This window comes from Carassius carassius, chromosome 31 (genome assembly GCF_963082965.1).
Source record: "Carassius carassius chromosome 31, fCarCar2.1, whole genome shotgun sequence".
Lineage (NCBI taxonomy): Eukaryota > Metazoa > Chordata > Actinopteri > Cypriniformes > Cyprinidae > Carassius > Carassius carassius.
The window spans coordinates 10,768,809-10,789,879 of NC_081785.1; the positions used below are offsets into that span (position 1 = coordinate 10,768,809).

At 36.6% G+C, this 21,071-nt stretch overlaps 1 protein-coding gene across 2 annotated transcripts; it reads right to left on the minus strand.

Annotated features, from left to right (window-relative positions):
• Window positions 1-196: 196 nt before the first annotated feature.
• LOC132111529 (oxidation resistance protein 1-like) lies at window positions 197-20,335 on the minus strand. 2 transcript variants are annotated; one of them, XM_059518906.1, is made up of 16 exons: window positions 20,060-20,335; window positions 19,309-19,382; window positions 19,162-19,235; window positions 18,900-19,063; window positions 17,484-17,551; window positions 15,808-15,960; window positions 15,496-15,627; window positions 15,209-15,393; window positions 14,534-14,865; window positions 14,258-14,405; window positions 13,938-14,112; window positions 1,582-1,692; window positions 1,305-1,457; window positions 1,045-1,140; window positions 853-926; window positions 197-722 (listed from the first exon to the last, which is right to left on the minus strand). In XM_059518906.1, exons 3-16 carry the CDS (start codon window positions 19,221-19,223, stop codon window positions 587-589), a joined length of 1,989 nt encoding a protein of 662 aa, XP_059374889.1. In that variant the 5' UTR covers window positions 19,224-19,235; window positions 19,309-19,382; window positions 20,060-20,335; the 3' UTR covers window positions 197-586. The 2 variants fall into 2 exon arrangements, with proteins under 2 accessions (XP_059374889.1, XP_059374888.1); XM_059518905.1 differs by having other exon boundaries at window positions 19,162-19,382.
• Between the last annotated feature and the right edge of the window lie 736 nt (window positions 20,336-21,071).

Sequence of the window (21,071 nt, forward strand, 5' to 3'; positions counted from 1 at the left end):
ATACATATCCCCTTTTAAGCCAACACATGAACGCTCAATTATCTCAGATAACTCAATCCAGCGATACTAATCATACACAACAGGTGTGTTCGAAGAACCCAATTAGCCGGATCATGATTAGCACGATGATATCATCTTGGATGTGTCATTTGATCTCGGATGTAATAAGCGACGTACGAAGAACGGGCCACAGAGCTGCAGTAATGATGCAGGATCTGCGATCAACCCAACTAGTACAAACACACACTGTTTAGATAATGTTATTTGGGTAGACAGTCCTTCATTCTGTCCTAGAATTCACCTGAACACAAAATTGATCTTGTACGATGAAGTGCACATATTCAAATAATGAACTGGACTCAAAAGCATCTTAATCATAAGACTAAACAGGTTTTCTTCATCATGGTGTTAAAGATGTTAGGTGAGCTTTCATTCCCTTCAGGCAGAATATTCAGCATTCACAGTTCGAATCGTCTCTTTCCTTTGATTTTCAGGTGTCAGTAAACTGTGGAGAATTAGTTTATCTATTAATGGCCATATTTCCACTAAATCATGATGTTTTGGATCATTTACAATGCTAGTTGTGTCAGCCGAATGTCCAGGCTTCCAACTCCAGGATCGTGAAGTCGTTGGTCTCAGACAAACTGCAGTTATTAAAGGTAAAACAGGGGCTGCTTCTGCCAAAGAACAACCTCTCGTCCACCCACAAACCAAAGTGACCACTGGGATGAAAAGAGACAAATTACGTTTTAAAAAATGTACAAGCTTACCAAATCTCAAATGAGGAATAAGAAATACTCTGGTCTGCATTCAGATTTGGACATTCACATTCTGTAGAAAAGTAATATGTACCTTCCTCCTCCAATGGCAAAAGAGTCCAAATCTCCTTTGATAAAAAAAGAGTTTTCCCCAGTCCAATGGAAACACTTAAAGGAAACAAATTTAAAGTTGAAGGTGTTTAAAAGATATTATCCTTGTAAACCTGTCTATTTGTGTCCCTCTGTGACATTAAATATTCTCAAATATTTTTTTATTGGAATTTACCTTAAAGCGTGGATGAGACAGGAACAGGAAGGTCTCTCCAGTGCCATAAAATGCATCACTAGGATGCAGCGGATGTGAGAGGAAGCTTCCAAAAACCTGTGAAGTAGTAGAATCCAAAAACCAGCAAAACATCTGTCTTAGGTCAAAATTACAAGGGGAAGCAATATTTCAATGTATCGTGGGGAATTAAAATCACATGAACAGTGACCAATGACCTTCAGATATCCATTCTGATCAGAACTGTGAAAAAAATGTATGACCTGCTGGTTGTGGTCCTTGATGAGAATCAGCACAGGTGAGTCAGTGGTGCCGAGTTTCCTGTAAAGAGTCTTGAGACTGGCCCCGTGTTTGTCTGTGCTGTAGGACAGTTGCCACGTGTGTCCGATTGTACGAGGCGGCAGCTCTTTTGCAATCTGAGAGAAGTTGTTATACTACTTATCAGGATAAGTTCAGGACAGATCAAGACAAATCTGTATTTTGCAAAGCTGAATGACTTAAACTATGCATAAGTGTTCATGTGTGTTAGTGCGTACTGACCTCTCTAACTTGTTGGGCATCCAGAATAACACTCTGGTTCAGAATATGACTCAAACCATCTGGTTCAGTAGAGACAGAAACTTTCGGCCCACTCTCCTCCACTGACACCATCTGTACAGGAACAACATGTGAATGACTCACCAAATCATACACTATTGAGTAAAAATAATTTGATTGAAAGACATGAATACTTTTATTCAGTAATAATGCATTAAATTGATCAATGGTAATATATCAAAGTGATAATAAAGACATAGATAATATGACAATGACTTGTATTTCAAATAAATATTCTTTACATTTTTTTATTCATCAAAGAATCCTGAAAAAAGTATCAAGATTCCCATACAAACATTAATAACTGATCATAAGAAATGCTTTTAGAGCACCAAATCAGCATATTAGAATGATTTCTGAAGGATCATATAACACTGAAGACTGGAGTAATAGTCATCATAAGAATAAATTACATTTACATTATTTGAAAATAGAAACATTGATTTGAATTTAAACTACAATATTTAATCGTTTAAAAAAAAAAAAAAGAAGAAATTCTGATTCAGAACAAAAAAGTGCTAATAAAGATTATCTTTATACACACTTTCAACAATGCCATGTTTATATAAAAAGAAGAAGAAATCATCTTAGTGGTACGGTTTGCTTTGTACCATTTTTCTTATGTTTATGGCATAGGACAAGTATACACTAAACTGCACAAAATTAAAATCTAGATATTCAAATATTCTTTAACCTGTGGGTTCATTTTATGGCTTCACATTTTAGATTAAAAAAATATATACTACTATATATTTTAGTATATACAGAATAAAAAATTTACCAAACTGTTCTCCATTAAAAAAATACAAATCAAACTCCAGATCAATTTTACATTTTTATTCAATATGCAATAATATGTACTACACAAATACTTGTTTCCAATTTTTATTTACATCTTTGCATAAACACACACAAAAAAAGTATACACATATTTGCAAAAGACATATTTAAAAATATTATTTCCTATAAACAATTGTCAATGTTAGTCTAAGTAAAAACATGATCGGTTACGTGTGTTTTTTTTGCCCAGCCTCATACAGTATTTGATAGATCTTGAACTTAACCTCAGACTTCAGCTGAGGATTGATTTTTGCCAACATGTCTGCAATGACAGCAGTGAATCTGAGATCCTCACTGTCCTGCTGCACGGCCCTCTCCCTCTCCAAGTCCAGCTGCTCCAGTCTCCTCAGCAAGGCATCTTCAGTGGCAGACTTTCTCTGAGGTATTATGTCAGTGGAAGATGGCGAGGCATCGGAACAGGGTGAGATGCTTGGGGCAGGTAAAGCTGAAATTGAACAAGGTGAGGGGCTGTGTTTGGGTGACAGACAGGGTCGAAGAGGAGTGGAAGAGGTGATGATGGCCTGAGGGACAGAGGTAAAGGGCTGCTGGAAGTCACAGTCTCCGATGTTCCTGAAGCCAGAGCGATTGGGAAACTGTCTTCACTAGTTCCTCAACGGAGAACACTTTACGGAAATCCTTGATTTAAAAAAAAAAAATTTGATCACATTTAGGTCTAAAAGACCCAAGTTATAAACATACTGAACCGGTATTTTCTTCCATATTGCGACCTTCATACAACTGAAAGATTATCATAAAAATGACACTTGGTTCTATCCATCATTGATTGGATGGAGAATCTGATCTGAATGCAAGCTTGAAACAGATTTTAAGAAAGAGGTGGTGTTAAGATAACAAAATTATTGGAAAAGACTGGCATATGTCAACAGAATGAATGGCATTTATAATCGTTAAAAAATTAATTTAGATAAAAGGGTACATTTCTATAATGCTGCAGGACATTCAAGGGTCACAGAAGTCATTTAAAACAATCAAATGATTTGTCAAACGGTGTTAAATTTCAGCTTTTATGGCACAGTAAATGAGAGTTTCATCAAGCCCCGCCCTTTGGTTACTGTTGCTAACTCAGACAAGCTTTAACCCTCTGGGCTTCTTCGCCCGAAAACGTTTTGAAATGTTTAATTTTTTTGCTTCATCGGATGGGGATGAAACTTGGTGACTTTTGTTGTATTACCTATATGAACACACAAAAAAATCAAGGAGATGATTCTGATATGTTAAAGGGTCGTAAAAAAAAAAGTCACACTTAGCTTCCTCCCGCCCGAAAACGGGCGACATAGGAAATGAATGGGAAATACGAAAAAATAGGAAAACTCAGAGAAACTTTTGGTGGTACAAGCTACAGATCAGCAACTGTGCTGAAAAAAAGTGTACAGCAATGAAGGGGTGACACTCTAGAACATCAAGAGTGCAAATAAGATCCCCCCCCACACACACACACCCACGCACACAAACACACACACACATACACAGATAAACTGGCGACTGCAACAGCAAATTTGTAGAATATTCCACATAAAATCAATAAATGTAAAAAAAAAAACTTACTCAAATGCACACACACACACACACACAGAGAGAGAGAGAGAGAGAGAGAGAGAGAGAGAGAGAAAGAGAGAGAGAGAGAAAGAGAGAGACTGGTAAGACTGCAACAGCAAATTTTGAGAATATGCAAAAATAAATAAATAAAAAATACAAAAAGAGACTCTCGCTCAAATGCAACACACACACACACACACACACACACACACATTCACTCACACATACACACACACACACACACATTGTGTTCCCTTTCTAACCAAATGCTATAGTTTGATTGTAATCATAATGCAAAACCTGATACTTATCTAAACATTTTTGTTAAGAAAATAAAGTAATCATCTTTTAGAATATCTAAATGTATATCTAAATAAAAAAAACGAATAAGATAGAGAAATCATGTCTAAAACAACAAAAGGAATCAAATAGCCTTTCTACATAGGATATATAGGAAGCTATAGACAGCCTACAGGCTGGTACAGGACATTACACAAAAGTGGCTATTTTTTAAAGCCACTAGATGAAGTTCTTCTCCTGGAATATTTTTTTTTTAGGCTGGCACTCTATTTTGATGTGAAATGCTGCATTTATTAAATTTTTTTTTTTAAATAAATATAAAATAAAAAATGATATATTAATTCTAATGGAAAAAATAGCTCATAAAAATTATATAATTAATGCAAAGTATCATAAAAAAATCTAAAAATTCTAAATAATAATCAGAAAACATTATAGAACAAAAATATATTTGATTGGTTATCCTGGGAAAAAGTAAAGTACAATTTTAAGGCTTCGCCCATTTTCGGGCGGGAGGAAGCTAAGTGTGACCCATTTACGAAGAAGCCCAGAGGGTTAAAACAGCTCGTGTGACTGAACTTTACTACAGTGACTTACAATGTGTGCAATACACGGTGCAACACTCTAAAGTAAACTGAAACGGATTTACAGTTTCCATGAATGAGGTAAAGTTACATGAGTGACTTTTCTGTTGACATGTTTTGGTCTCCATTGTTCTTACAAAATTAATCTTATTGGAAACTTCATAACAACAATCAGTGATGCGCAGGTCAATGTATTAATAACCCGCACCCGACCGACGTTTTCAACTAACCCGCCCGCAACTCGGACCGCAAAAAAAATTAAATACATTATTGTATCCGACCCGATTCCTGAACCGCATTTTTAAAAAGCAGTAAATGCTCATAGTAGCGTCATTGGGCCATAGGAACGTAGGCAAAACTAACTAGGCAAAAAAAAAAAAACAACCAACAAAACTATATATATTTTAATTTTTTCAAGAATTATAAAAAATCATCAGTAAGCTTATAATTTGTACTAAAATAGTCTAGTCTGGCTATGTCTATATGTATGTTTCTGCAAGGTCAGCAGACATTGAGGCTCGGGTTTGTTTTCTTTTACTGTCTATAAGTGATGCGCGGGTCAATGTATTAATAACCCGCACCCGACCGACGTTTTCAACTAACCCGCCCGCAACTCGGACCACAAAAAAAATTAAATAATGTACCCGACCCGCATTTTTAAAAAGCAGTAAATGCTCATCGTAGCGTCATTGGGCCATAGGAACGTAGGCATAACTAACTAGGCAAAAAAAAAAAATAATAATATTAATAACTTAATATATTATATTTTTGTCAAGAATTATACAAAATCGTCAGTAAGCTCATAATTTGTACTAAAATAGTCTAGTCTGGCTATGTCTATTTGTATGTTTCTGCAAGGTCAGCAGACATTGAGGCTCGGGTTTGTTTTCTTTTACTGTCTATGGTTTGTTCGAGCGGCAACCTCCCGCTCTCTCTAGTGAAGCCAATAAGGAAGTGACTAAAACTGCAATTCAATCGACTGTCCGCTTGAGGCTGGCTGCAAAAGAGAGCCAATCCCATAGACTCCCCATGTTAAAATGCCCAACTTTACAGCAGAAAAAAACATGTTTTCAGCCTGGTGCAAAAAAATGATTTTGGTCTATATAGCTAATTTTGCCCTTCATGACAACTGTGAGGGGGGTGAATTTTTTTATAACTCATCCGTTTAAATTATATTAAGCCTTAAAGTTCTGCATAATTAAGGGCAAGGCCACTTGAGTGACAGGTGAATTGCCACTGCTGTGAGAAGGGTCTGCCTGCAGAGCCGGAGAGGCTGCATTTTCAGGACCTGCACTTTTAGGACCGCATTTCTAGGACCCTAGGTTTTTAGTGACAGCGCCACCTACCGAATTAGAGGACCAGTGAAGCAGCGAAGATGGACGACAACCAGAGTGTGAGTATCAAATGCGAATCAATTTTTACAATTGCGGTGCATTTAATTGGAAAGTTAACGTAGCAAACGTGATGGTGATTTGCTAAATAAATAGTCTTGAATGCATAGCCAAAGTATTTAGCCTCTAATGCTGTAAAATGAATTGTTAGCACGTTCATTTAACGGAACTGTTGCATGCTAAGCCTGTGTTGACTTATTGACAGCACAATAAAACTGTAGCATGTTCGTTCTGAAAGCTTGTTAATTACTCATTGTTTTTCCATTTTAATTCAGTTAAAATAATCTTAATGTTTTCACTGTCACGTGCTCACAGTCAGCCTGTTTAACGTTACCCACAATACATGTTATGTGTAGCCGTCTCTTCATTTTGACATGGTTTCATAATGTTGGTTGAGACATATGACATTTTAATAGTCAGACATACCAGAGAGGCCATTATAATAATTGACTGTTAAAATACCACGTGTTAGATTGTGTAATTTACTGTGTACTGTATGCTATATGAAGTGCTTTTAAGGACACAGCTCAGGGTTTGCAAGTATGGCAAAAGAAAAATAAATAAATTGGTTAAGTACTAGGCTTAGGCCTAATTTATTTCTATTTATTTAAAATGTTTTTCAAGAAACACATAACAATCCAAGAAGGGAGATCCTTTCCTGAACTAAAGAGATGTACTACATGCTGCAAGGAGTTTCACTGTCCGTTCTGCAGTTCTGCTTTGTTTCAACCAACAAAGTTGAGCAAAGTGGAATACCATTTGGAAACCCATTTTAAACATGCAGTTCTCCATGAAGGTTACATTTGCAAACATTCTTCTGGGAAATGCAATATTAAGATTAATTTAATTTGAGCAATGAATCCAAACAACTGCATTTATGTTTTGTTTTTGTTAACCTGATTCAGATTTTTTGTTTCATAATTTACACTGATGACCATCATAATAATAATACAGTTTATTGTTCTTATATCGTAGGGTATACCATTCACAGATGTGGATTAGATTGCCACCCAAAGTGGCATTATCACTGCATCCACTGTAATTCCATGCTGCTACACAAACCGGACTTCATTAAGCATCTGTCTTTTTGCAAGGGTAAGCACCCTGCCGCCGCCACCACCACCACCATCTCAGCTCCAACCATCTCAGCTCCAACAACCTTCAATGTGCCAGCCACCCAGAGTACGCAAATACAATGGGTCCGGGTGAAGCAAGTACTGCGTAAAAATTGTCCCATAATTTTTTTCATTAATGTTAGAAGGATGTCGACATGAAAGACTTCTTAGTCTTTCCAGGTTGGACCGAGGCAAACGGGCCAGCACACTTTGTTCTCTGTGTAAGGGAATGTTACTGTTACTAGATACTATATAGTACATGTAGTGGTAATTAATTTGGTTTGTTCATGTGTATTCCAAAAAAGTGAACTGCAGCTCTATTCTTTGTCCTAATGACTTTTAAACTCATGTGCATATCTTTAACCATTATCACATTATATATCATGAAGCCACTCCTGAGAGAGATCCTCTTTTTAGACTCGCAGTACACACTGCATGAGTCTGGGTTTGGTGATGCTGAGTAAAGAGCCATTTTTAGGTCCACATTTGAGGCATACTGTTTGCCATGTTCATATAGCAATTTACATTTCATCTACGTTCCTATAGCCTGTACTGAGGTGTTTCGGCTACGTTCCTATAGCCTGTACTGATATGTTTCGGCTACGTTCCTATAGCCTAATGTCTCAGTGGTTGTCACATCTATCTGTTTTAAATTATTTGTATTTTTTTATTGTGTAGAGATCTGGCTCAGAAAATTGATCCCGGGAACTGGACCGAGAAGACTGGGCACGATATTGTGGTGAATAATATATTGCATAATTAGATATTCCAATGAAATATGATTGCCCGTAATCTGTATTTCATATACAAGACATGTGACAGAGAAGACAGCAGCTTGGGTTTATCAGTCATGTTTCATATATCACTAATCATACCTCATTTTTTTGTTGATTATAGGGCTTGCCACGTCAGATTTGTGGAAATGACTGTGGGATTTTTATTCTTATGGTAAAGTGTAATGTGCGTGTGTGTGTGTGTGTGTGTGAAAAACCATTTGCATGTTTCTGTCAACATAGTAAATAAAATGTTTTTCTCCTTCTCGGTTTCAGTATACACTTTCCATTGTGACAAGCACAGGGTTTCCATTCCAAGAGGTGAGTTGATTCAAATAATTATTATAAGGATGAAATTGATTCTTTAAATGTTTCTTATATACTTGTTTATCTTGAAGTAAAGAGACACATTAAAAACTAAAGACTCTCCTTATCATTGTTACATTTCTTTCAGATGGACATGCCTTTGATTCGGAAGTGGTGGTGTCTTCTTCTAATGGAGCGTTTTAAAATTGATGGGTATGACAGCCCTAAACAATATGTGTATATTCACCTGTTGACTACATTAACTTAATGTTATAAGTAGACCCCAATCATTTTATGCAATACTTTAGATTCATTTTATTGTTAATTTTTGAAAGGTATGGTCAGAGGTTTGCCTTCTGGACTGATGAGGCCAGAAGCTTGTTACAGGGAACCCTTCAACCAGTATTCAGAGTGCCAAGGAAGCGTGCCATCACTGAGGAAATTCCAGCCCACATGCAGGCTGTCTTTGACCGCACCGCAGAGGAAAAGAGACTGGTAGACTTCATCGTACAGTCATCGGGAGCAGAACAGCATTTGGTGCTACTTAGACATATTCATCATTACAGACTCACAGTAAATAAATCAACCAGGGCTTTGTTAAAAATATTGTCAACTATGTGGCCCATTTATTGGCAATGACAGGCCAATAAAAATCCTGTCTGTGACTGGTCGCCTACCTGCCTCTCTAAATACATACCTGTCTACCTGCACACAATCTGCCCATGCACTCACTGATCGTCAGCGGAGCACTCCAGCAGTAATTAGGCAGTGTATGTCCATTTGTTTTGGAAGTTTGGCTTTAAAACAAGCCCTAAATGAAGGGGTTGGAATATTTTCAGTTTTGCTTTTAAAATCTACCTTTGTCTTGTTCGTTTATCCAATTCTGGATATTCTAGCTTTAAAGTCAGTTGTGCCATCACTATCACACAAAACACTTAAAAATCCTATTACCACAAAATAATTGTAATAATTGTGGAAAAATAATTTGCCTGTAGAACGTACTCAACGGGAAGACATCAAAGTGGTACCCTCCGAAGTCCTTTCGCCAGGTGCCTGTCTACCTTGAGAGTGAAGAGCAACAGGACAACCTTTTTGCTTTTCTGAAGTCTGTACTGTATAAAACACCAACGCAACTGAGCTTCACGGATGAAGTGCAGTCAATCTGTGGTGTTCTTTTTCCAGAGGTATGCATAACAATATAATATATTGTGCATTTTTCTGCCCTTTCAAACCCTACTGTGTATAACACCTTATGCTACTTATGTACAGACCTGTGTATATTTCAATTAACAATTTTCTTTTGATAGGCCATCATATATGGCCTGGCTGGGCTTCAGAATGTGTCTCTGCAGGATGCTGAGCAGGCCTTCCTCTCTGGTCCTGATTATCATCACAGGTAAGAGTAGAAAATGGAATTGTTTTTTTATACAATGTCCAATGCATCCTTTTTTAAGCATTAACAGTATTTCTGTTAACCTAGCAGTGATTATGTTCTCCATTTACTATTTCAGTGAAGTTGAAGAATTTAATAGGCTGATAGAAAAACAATTGCGAAAAGAGGGGAAAGCATCCAGGTGGTAGGTAGTGCTGCTGCATACATCACAATGTGTGCTTTAAATATTATATATATATATATATATAATTTATATATATGGTATATATGGTATATATATTTATATTTATATATATTTATATATATGGTATATGTGGTAATTTATAATATATATATATATTCTGACCATATATATATATATATATATATGGTCAGAAAAAAAGTAGTGTCAATGTTATTTCTATTCAGATTTCTTGCATCTCTCTATTTTTTTTCTCAGTTGAGATGGGCTTTATTGACATGAGTGTTTCTAGAACCTTTGTTCCCACAACATCAAAAACTTTTTTTTCCAAATCTTTGAACAGTATGCAATAATAGTATTATGAACATTAATTGATATGTGTGCACTGTTTGGTAACTAAGAAAAAATTAAAAAAATTAGAGAGTAGAACATGTTCAACTAAATGTTCCTTATTTAATTCACTTCTCTCTCTCTCTCTCTCTCTCTTAGGAGTCAGTGATGATGTTGTCCATTAAGTGCTGTTTCTGGTCCACATCATGAACAAATTTGTTTTTGTGTGTTTAAGTTCAGTTATTATTTATTATTTTGTAAAATATTTTGTGTGTGCAAGTTCAGTTATTATATATTATTTTGTAAAATATTTAGTGTGTTCAAGTTGAGGTGTGATATATTATTTTGTAAAATATACACAATCTACCCCCAAAGTCATCCTTGTCTTCCCTCTATACTTGAAAATGTGGTCGATCTAGTGACTGAAAAGACTATAACTTGATTCCTTGTTTATTTTACTTGTTATTATATTATGCTACTTAGACCCAATAATTTCTCAACATTCCTAGGAACCAGGTTTAATTGCAATAAATAAAGTAGTATTTGGGTGTAATAAAGCTGTAAAACTCTAATGTAGTTAAAACTGGGTGGGTGGAAATACTGCCTGGCACAACTATAGGGTCCTGGAAATGCGTTCCTGAGACTGCGGTTCTCCGAGTCGGTAGGTGGCGCTGTCACAAAAAACTAGGGTCCTAGAAATGCGGTCCTAAAAGTGCAGGTCCTGAAAATGCAGCCTCTCCGGCTCTGCAGTCAGATAATATTGACTGCTGTCACAGCCGTCGCGCTAGGTGGGCGTGGCATCAGCAACCAGCTCCCGCCCTTTTGCCCATTTTCGATTGTCCGGGAGAGTTGCGAGGTGACGCGCTGCCAAGATGGCGACGACTCGCTCTGCACACTTTAGGCTTCAAAAACTCTCTTCAGGAGTCTACGGGTGACGTCACGGACACTACGTCGTCCATGTTTTTATACAGACTATGGGTTAGTTTCTGAATATCCTAATCCGCTCGCTCATTCCGTGGGGTCTCGCTCAACCCAGAATGTCCTGCTGGTTCGAAAATATGCAAGGAGTCATTTTATTGTTTAGTAATAAACTGGTGTTTTCTGTGTTGCAGCAAAAATGAAGTTGACAATGCAGACTCGCCATGAACGCCAGAGAGAAATGCACATTTCATATGGATTACATCATCAGAGTTTTCGTTTAAAAGAAGACATTTCAAGCTTTCTGTAATATATAGCCTATATTTCTCAAATCTGTGAGGCACACGCTGAGTTTAGTTCACATGCAATGCAAGTAATCGTGCCGGCGCCTCATTACATTGTCTGCTAGGCTATATTATATTTGCTTCTTATTTATTAAATACGGGCAACTGATTGATAAAACAATGATCAAAATTAAGATACAATTTATACAAAACAAAAATCTTTTAAAAAGAGTTTTCTATAAAACAAAACTTAATGAAGTCGTCAAAATCATGTTTTACCAAAAACAGCGATGTTGCTCCCCATGCAGTCTTCTTTGCCGCCTCCATCTCTACGTGCAGACTGAGCTCGTGAGTCATCTTCACCAGTTATTCAGCCAATAAAGTGTAGGCCTATGTATTTCAAAAATGTGTCTAGTATATAAATGACAAAGGTTTAATTGCCATTTTTATTTCAAATGACCCGACCGATCGGCGACCCGAATATCATTAAAAATATTTTTGGATGACTCGTAACCGCGGGCGACCGCAGGCACCCGCTCATTTTGGATCAACCCGCGCATCACTGACAACAATCATGCAAAGAAATCAGAAGTACTAGAAGACAACATGGTACACTTTTTTTCAATCAATACAAGCAGACCAGCTAGCTAGGATGCTACTATCCATCCAGACAGCTGTCTAGTGATAACAAAAAAATATATTTCTTACCTTCACATTTGGGGCTTTTCTCCTATGTTTGACAAATTGGGTTAACCATCCCAGCTCTTTTATGATCGTGTAATGACTTGGATCACTGCGTCTTGCTTGGACCCTCTTCTTGATCCTCACAAACTCTTAAGGTCTTCCACTCTTTACGGCATTCTGCTTAGTCTTTTCCCGCACCAGCAGGACGTCGGTCCACTCTTTCTGAATACACTGACTGGAGGTCACTATGATCGCGCACACTTGGATCATAGAGGTGCCTGTGGCGACGCACTTCCTCCGCTAATATTCTCTAGAAAGTTATTCATTTTTACTGAAGTAGCGAAAATGTGAGACGTGTGAACGCGCGAAGCCACGCACGAAACCTACGTTTTTCATTAATAAAATTAAACACATTAGTTCACAATTTTCCACACCACAATCAGTCAAGCTCATATCACCAGCAAACTTACACTCATTTACATCCTTCTCTTCACTCTCTGAGGCAGAAGTCTCAAAACTCATCCTTTCTAATCACCCTACAACTTGCCCGCTTGATCCTATTCCATCTCATCTCCTTCAAGCCATTTCTCCTGCAGTTGTACCTGCACTCACTCACATCATCAACACATCCCTCCACACTGGTGTTTTTCCCTCATCATTTAGACAGGCACGTATAACTCCACTACTTAAAAAACCCAACCTCAATCCATCTCTTTTAGAGAACTACAGACCAGTTTCCCTTCGTCCTTCTGAAGAGAACGCCTTATCACCCATTGTTTTTAGGTGCGTTACCGGAACAACTAAAAGACCAGCATCGGCCAAGTAGACGCGAGTGTTGACAGTGCATGAAAGTCATGGCTGTTGGTGTTCTACTATAAAATAGTTTTTTCTTAAAAAGATCGGTATGACCTGACTTTTAAACCAAGTTCCAACTACAACAAAAAAGTTTTTTGATAAGAAGTTGACACTGTCCTGGTCAACGGATACACACTTTTCTAGGCTATAGAATATGTAAGTAAAAAAGAAAGCTGTTCAGTGTGCAATAGAAGCCCCCAAAACAACCCTACTTTTTTAAAATAACATTTCCTGTAATTTTACAAGATCATATTAATAATTCATATCATATTAATATTTCTAACATTTGTGAAAATAAAATGTTTCGCATGTAAGATGTTAAGCATGTAAAAAGTTCATTGTAAGAGCTAACTTAAGGTCCAAAACATTACAGTTAAAGCTAAAATTATTTACATACAGACTTAAACTTTTGAACATTAGTTTAAGTCTGTATGTCAATAATTTTAGCTTTAACTGTAATGTTTTGGACCTTAAGTTACCTTAAGAGTTGGTAAGATTTTTTAATATTCTTGAAAGAGGTCTGTTAACCTCACCAAAGCTTCATTTATCAAAATTACAGTAAACAGTAATATTATGGAATATTTTTACATTATTTAAAAAGAACTGTTTTGTATTTTTAAATGTACTTTTATGCAAGTTTTTTGTGACTTGGTTGTCATAGGAGCAACACTACAAGTTGAGCAATTATCTTAAGAGATCAACAAGTGAGTTATGACCTTTACACATATACATATTAGCAAAGTGCAAAGTTTGAGTTGCCCAATCCAAGCATTTAGTAAATGACTGACCTCCCAGTCCTCCCCGGCCTGGCCTTCGCGTGGAGACCCCTCCTCTTCCTCCTGCTCCTCCTCATCCAGAAGCACAAAATCCTCTTCATCACGCTCTGCTTCATCCTCTTCACCTCCCTCCAGAATGCACAGATCTTGCCGATGCTGGCTGAGGTAAGCGTAAAGCTCATCTGATCTACAGCACAAAATGTCAGACAGAAAGAGAGAAGAAACATAGTGAGATGAAGAAGCTTGTGCTATGACATTATCAGCACATCTCTGCCCTGTCTTTCCATTCATTTCACCAGGTAGACTGTGTAGTATAGGAAATGTTTAAGTACCTTTCCTGATGCAGGGTGAACCAGGCGTCTCTGGAGGGGATTTTAGGTTTTGAAAAAGCCTTTTTTTTCACATACTGAATTTTGTGTCGAACTCTCACAAACATCAGAGATCCATTTATACCACTACTGGATGTAGCAGCACAAGTACCTGATGAGTTAAAGTAATAACTAAGTGAATTTAGTGATAAAAATAGATAATGCTTACTTTTATTCGTAATCCTTGCTTATATTATTTAGTACAAGTTAAATATAAAAGTTCTTGAATAAAGTGATTACCCAACAGTTGTCTTTCCAAATATGATTGCTGTTCTGTTCGGTCTGTGTGTTCATATGCTTTGTTTCCTCTCTCAGCGTTGTCTGGTCCTCCACAACAGAAAGTAGCAGCCGCTGTTAGCATTCCACCAGACTCCAAAGTCAGCCGTCTCTCAGCTTTGGCCATGTCCCCTGGCTCTCCACCTTCCTCATCCTCTTCCTCAGGATTTACAGCCAAAATTGCTGTTGTATCATGTGAAACAGGGGACTTGGGAGGAGCAGGAGCAGCCTCTAATGCTGCCTGATGGGTCTTCTTGTGCTCTTTTTTACTCTTTGATGGCTTACAACTGCTAAATCTGGAAGAAAGAGGTTAATGGAGTATATATATATATACAAAATATTACAAAATATATTTTAAAGCTCTCAAAATTAATACACATCAAAGAAATAATATTAAAGAAATATGTAACAATGACTTTTTGTCATGAGGATTATTGTGATATATTTATTCTAATAATAGTCTGTAACAGAAAGACATGACAAAAACACTAAAAAAATTTGTGAAAACACAACAACATTAAAATACTGTGTTAAGTTTTAATCTCAGTAAAACTCTATTATTTGATTTAATAAAATGTCAGTATAGATGACAATTATTTAATTTTTGAAACAGCATCCAAGCAGTAAAGCAGGACGCACCTGTATGTTGTCTTGTTAAAGTGAATGTGAGAGATGTCCGTGTAGAAGGAAACTGAGGCAAGATCATCCACAGAGCAGGAAAATACATATTCTTCACAGCCATTCTCCTGAACGAGTGGGTGAGACTTTTGAGGGTCAAAGAAGATCTTATTGGACGTCACCAGCAATATTCCAGAGACCACACCCTAGTCAGTCAAACAGAATGGACAGTCTGAAGTTGACTATGCTGAATTTTAAGAAATGTAATGGGAATACAGGACAGCATAGCATAAACACAACATTCTCACCTTTCTGTCTGTGATGTAACGAGAAAATAGTTTGAGGCAAGACATGCCGGCTGCCCCCTCCACCTGAGAGCATTCAGATGGGAGAGCCAATAGACATACATTACCATCAGGTAAAGGAACCGCCTCCACATCCTAAAAGAGATTAATAAACATCAAACAATGCAACAGAAAAAAGCTATTGTAAACCACTACAGAATGGTATCACAAAGAGCTTAAATTGTCCATTAGTGCTGCAGACCAGCTGTATTGAGATTTACCATTCTGTTTACTATAGTTACACCCTAATGCATTAACAAATGTTTACACTCTCACCATCAGCTTGTCATATTCTGCATCTGTGGAAGGGGACAAGAGGGTCGCTGCTCCCACAACACCACTGCCGAGTGCAGGATCGAGTCTTTGCTCTTGTTTAGGATGCAGGTCAATTGCCGTCTCTGTAGAGGTTGGGGCCTTGTTCTTGGGTAACTGTTTGAGGTGGTTCACAAGGAAAGACATAGTCACACTGACAATGGTTTCACTTCCCTTCCCTTCACACTCCTGTACGCCCCCTCATTTCCATTTTCATAGACCTGTAACATCAGATGACTGGACAGAGTCACAGCAGACAGAAACTATGAGCCAATCACAGATGCAGAAGAATTCATGCAAATGGGATCATAGGACACTGTTACTTCCTGCCTTAGATTATTTTCCTTTGCCATGTTTGTCTCCCTGTGCATTCATAGTAAGTAAGCAGGCAGAATTGCCCTGACAGATCTCATACATAAAACACAAAATATTGGTTTAAATGCATTTTTTTTTAAGAATCTGAACCGTAAAGACAACCTATTGGCCTGTGAGGTTGAGTGGGGGAGGCTTACTAAACTAAGGGAAATATTAGAATGATATCTGAAGAATCATGTGACACTGAAGACTGGAGTAATAGAATCCCAGGAATAAAATTAAATTTTTATATATATTAAAATAGAAATAGTCTTTGGTAATTGTAATAGTACAGTAATTGTTATAATATTATATAATATTACTGTTTATTGTATTTTTGACCAAACAATTGCAACCTAGGTGAGAATAAGAGATTTCTTTCAAAAACAAAAACAAAAATCATACTGAACCCAAATCTTTGAACATTAGTGTATAACAAAAGTAAATATAATAAATATGGCTGAATATGCATTATAAAAAGTACATAGGGACAACATAAAAGAAAACCTGTGCTAAACAATGCTGGTGTTATTCTTTTCATAGACTAAAAGGAGGAGTTCTTTTTGTTACTCAAATCAATGAACTCTGTGCACAGTGCAATATCTGATTGTCCGAACTCTAATTTTCTTTTTTTTTAAACTCTAATTAAATCACAAATCCACACAAGTGTCTGTTGTTCTTATTCTGTGACATAATGGATAGCATAGTTTTAACTTTAAACCTTCAGCACTTTGACAATCATTTCTAGACTTGAAACTGTTTAAACCCGGCACACATCATAGCACACTAATGCAAGTCAGTTTGTTTCCAAATGGTAGAAAAGTTAAACAGAGAATCTGAGAAGTGTTGCAACACATCTCATCTGGTGGACATTAATAACCACAGAAAACTCTAAACTCTGAAACACTATTCGAAGAGAAGAGGAGAGGAGAAATATTTTGCTGGGTCATCAGATTTAGCCTAGTTTACTGTACCTGGTTTATTAATTCATTTTAAATAATGAAATATTAGTTACCACATTCTTTGCATTCGATATTTTCCCTTTATATTTGCAGTAAATTCTCCATGCTCTATTTGAAATATCCATTCAGACCGTTTCATCAGAGATATTTCCAGCATGACTAGACAGCGTGGAGTGTTTCAGGAACCTTTGTTCTAAACTTATCAGTTGATGACAGTGATGTATGACATAATGTTGGCTGTTATATTTATGGAGACTTCTATCATATATCAGCAGGATTATGAAGGTGATGGAGCGTGTGAATAAGCTTAAAAACTTTACTCACTTCATGTTGAATTTTTTTGCATGACTCCAAAGTCTTCGTTGTTGGATCTATCGCTGGAAATGCCGCCTCTATGAAGATAAAATGCAAAAACACAAGCTGCATCAACTAGAGTGAAAGCAGATGTGTTTGTTTCGCAGTTACTTTCCTCAGCTGATTAAACTAAAGACACAGAGAATGTTTAGGAAGCAGTAACTACCTTGAACCTACAGTCACCGTTGAATCGAAGTATGGTATTCAAAATACTAATAATTAATTTAAATAATATAAATTGGAATTTTTACTGTGTAATATAACTGCAAGTTGGCTTTAATGCACAATGCCATTTTAAAGTTTAGTTTAGACTTTCATAAGGCATTTGATACTGTTGGGCATAATTTAAAAAAAATTCGCCCAATAAAAATGTGGTTTTAGTAACCATTTCATTAAGACGACATTATACTACAATGGTAACTGTTCAAACTTTGTGCTGGCACCTCACTCAGATGTAATCTTAATCAGGGATTCCATATTTGCCTAGCTGTTCTTACTCTGTTCACAACTTCTTGCTGATTTTATTAAACAGAGCATTTAAAATGATTTTATTAAACAAAGCCTCATGGTTTAAATAGGTGTCAGTGAGTAGTCCTACTACCGCCATCTAGTGGCCATTCATATTTCATGTGTTTGCTATTTTTATACCAACGTGAGTCACCAGATGTCGCCAAAGTATACCAAATTTTGAAGTTTGCCTCTTTAAAATGAATTTTTAAATGAAGTAAAAAAGGGGGTATTTTAATGAAAGTGAATATTTTTTTAATATATTAAATATTTGACATGAAAGCGAATGGTGTAATTTTAGATGTAAATAAGTTAAAAACAATTCCGGTAATTTTACAGCAATTTACTGGTATTACTGTTTGAAGGGACTATTGTTTACACAAAAACGTTAAGCAGCAAAAACCGTTTTTAACATTGATAATAGTAAATAGTAAATGTTTCTTGAGCAGCAAATCAGCATTTTAGAAAGATTTCACAATAATCATGTGACTCTGAAACTTCTCTTTGTAAACAGCAACAGATTTATAAACGATTCTAATGACAAATGTTGCGTTCCCAAATATAAATTAAAGCGATTCTATGCAACTAGCATCTACAGTGAATAGAAACTGAAAACACACTACTGTTAAAGCAGACATGTAGCGTGTCAGACTACAGCCTATATTTATATAATTACATCATAACAGTTGTGAATTTTATAAAACTAAGCAATCTCAAATTCTCACTACCATTCATAAAAAACTTTACACCATGGGGTATGATTTTTGGCCAAAATAATAGAAATTTCTGGATTCATCCAAAAGAATCACATCCCTGTGTGTGGTTAGGTGCCTTACAAATCAGTTAATTGTCAATCATTTTAAATGGTAATTCATATACCCTTTAGATAGTACTGTCTTAGTTTGGGGTTCCGGATTTGGTGATGTCCTTTGACACATTCCTGGCCAGCACTCTTCCCCATTGCACCCTGAGCGCCAATGGAACACTGAGCAGTAATGAAGCCTGGAGGCTGAGAAATACCAGCCGGCAGTTTTGATCCCAATCTAATGAAAAAAAATGACACGGGTCTCTTTGTGAGCTGGATCTACACATCGGTTGATTTCTATTTTCATCTGTTCCTTTAAACCCACCCAAAGCTTACCTATTCTTAACATTTCCAAAGTAGCTGGCCCTGCTCTTGTCTCTCTGAGCTCTGAAGTCCATGAGGTTTGACTGCTGAGAATGAGAAATGGCCAGTCAAAATGTTTACCCTTCCAGTGTAAGAATCAGTGATAGAACGATTGCCCACTGCTGTGTCAGCATCTGGAAATCTTCCTTCCTTCTCATCATCCTCATCAACATTATCTGCATTCTACAGAAAACCTGCAATATGAGAGGAAGAAAGGCAATGAACATTTGGTTTGATTCACCTTATTTATTGAATATACTATTTTTAGATTTTAGTCTGCAATTTGGTTAAGGGTAAGAAAAAACATGCATATAAAGGTTTGTGGACTGAAAGATATTTTCTCTTTATATCAATATACAGACATTTAATGTTCAGGAAATACATACAGTCTATCAAAAAGCACAGGTGGGCAGATTTAGGCATACTTGAGCCCAAATATTACAACAAATACCATGTCCAGTAATTATGTGGTTTATCTCACATATACAAGCAACTGAAAACAGATGCTTAAAGCTAATTCAGTCATTTAATGTCGAAGCAATAATCAGGCCCAAACCAGCACAAGACGTGGATTGTTTTTGTTGATATTATCTAATGTGCTGCTGCAGGCCTCAGCTGCATCACAATGTCGCACTTCTGTGTCTAGCATCCTTATTGACAGATATATACATTAATAATAAACACTTAATGTCCGATGTCACTCACTTTACTGAATCCTTGAGAGATCATTGTTATCAGTCCTGATTATAATTCTTTAGCAGTAATCGTAACGTCGGGCCACTTATTGTGCTGGTGTTTGTTATTCTCTAAACTTAGCACTAAACTTGGGTTATAATGATCTCAAATCATTAAATACATGCACTTGTCTTACCTCGGTATTTAATGATCCCATATGACGTCCAACTGATCGAGACGCTCCGCATCATTCGCTTGTCATGGGTTTTGATGCTGCTGCAGTGAATCTGTCACCAGTCAATACATAATGGAACAAGGACCGCACGATTACATTCGAAATTTCTCTTAAATTGTCAAATTACAATCAAAATGTCGTTGTAGACTGCACCGACTAAAAATCTCTCTCTCTACAGAGTTGAATTTATATATCTACGTTTCGGTGTAGTGTAGCTAAACAGGTATATCAACTTTATCTGCATACTGACTTTTATTTTATTTTATTATTATTATTATTGTTTTATATATATATATATATATATATATATATATATATATATATATATATATATATATATATATAACATAAACCAAATGCTTCTGTGTTTAAACTTTCTAAGCATTAAATCTTAAATCTATTGTGACACTATACATTTGTTTCAAAGCTGTATTTTAACTTTACGAGCAAGTTGACTTTTATTTTGCATTTAGGGCCATATTCTATTGGACTGTGAGGTAATAAATGCAGAATTCGAACCAATCACAGGACGAAGCTACCACACGCACGTCCGACTCCTCTACTCGTGCACTTCTTGCAAATCAGCCGGGGGCGCGCTGAGCTAACAGCTATTCAGCTAACATCAACTGAACGGGGAGAAAGGAAGCCCGGACGATTCACAACACAGTAAACCAGAGAAATCTGCACTAGTGCAGAAAATAAATTGATCTAATCTGACCACGCACGGTATGGCTTATATTTCTTCCAAATGCATAAATAGCAGATGCACATTATTAGAACGTTTGTTAGCTAATATGCTAAAAATAGGAATTAGGGTCACAGGGCGCCTTTGGTTTGTTTACCTTGCGTACATGATAGGTTTGATTGTATTTATTTTCCCAGTTCGCAATGCTTTTTTTAATACCATATCTACCATAATCTCCTGTTCATTTACTTGCCCATTTTCTTGTTTATTCTTATATAATTGTATTAA

What these genes read in the sequence shown, in the direction of transcription:
- LOC132111529 (XM_059518906.1), bottom strand. Translation starts at nt 19,223, where the DNA reads ATGGACTTCAGAGCTCAGAGAGACAAGAGCAGGGCCAGCTACTTTGGA. An exon ending in TTTGGAAATGTTAAGAATAG is followed by an intron (nt 19,064 to 19,161) that starts GTAAGCTTTGGG and finishes TTTTTTCATTAG; the next exon opens with ATTGGGATCAAAACTGCCGG. An exon ending in AAGACAGTACTATCTAAAGG is followed by an intron (nt 17,552 to 18,899) that starts GTATATGAATTA and finishes TTATCTTCATAG; the next exon opens with AGGCGGCATTTCCAGCGATA.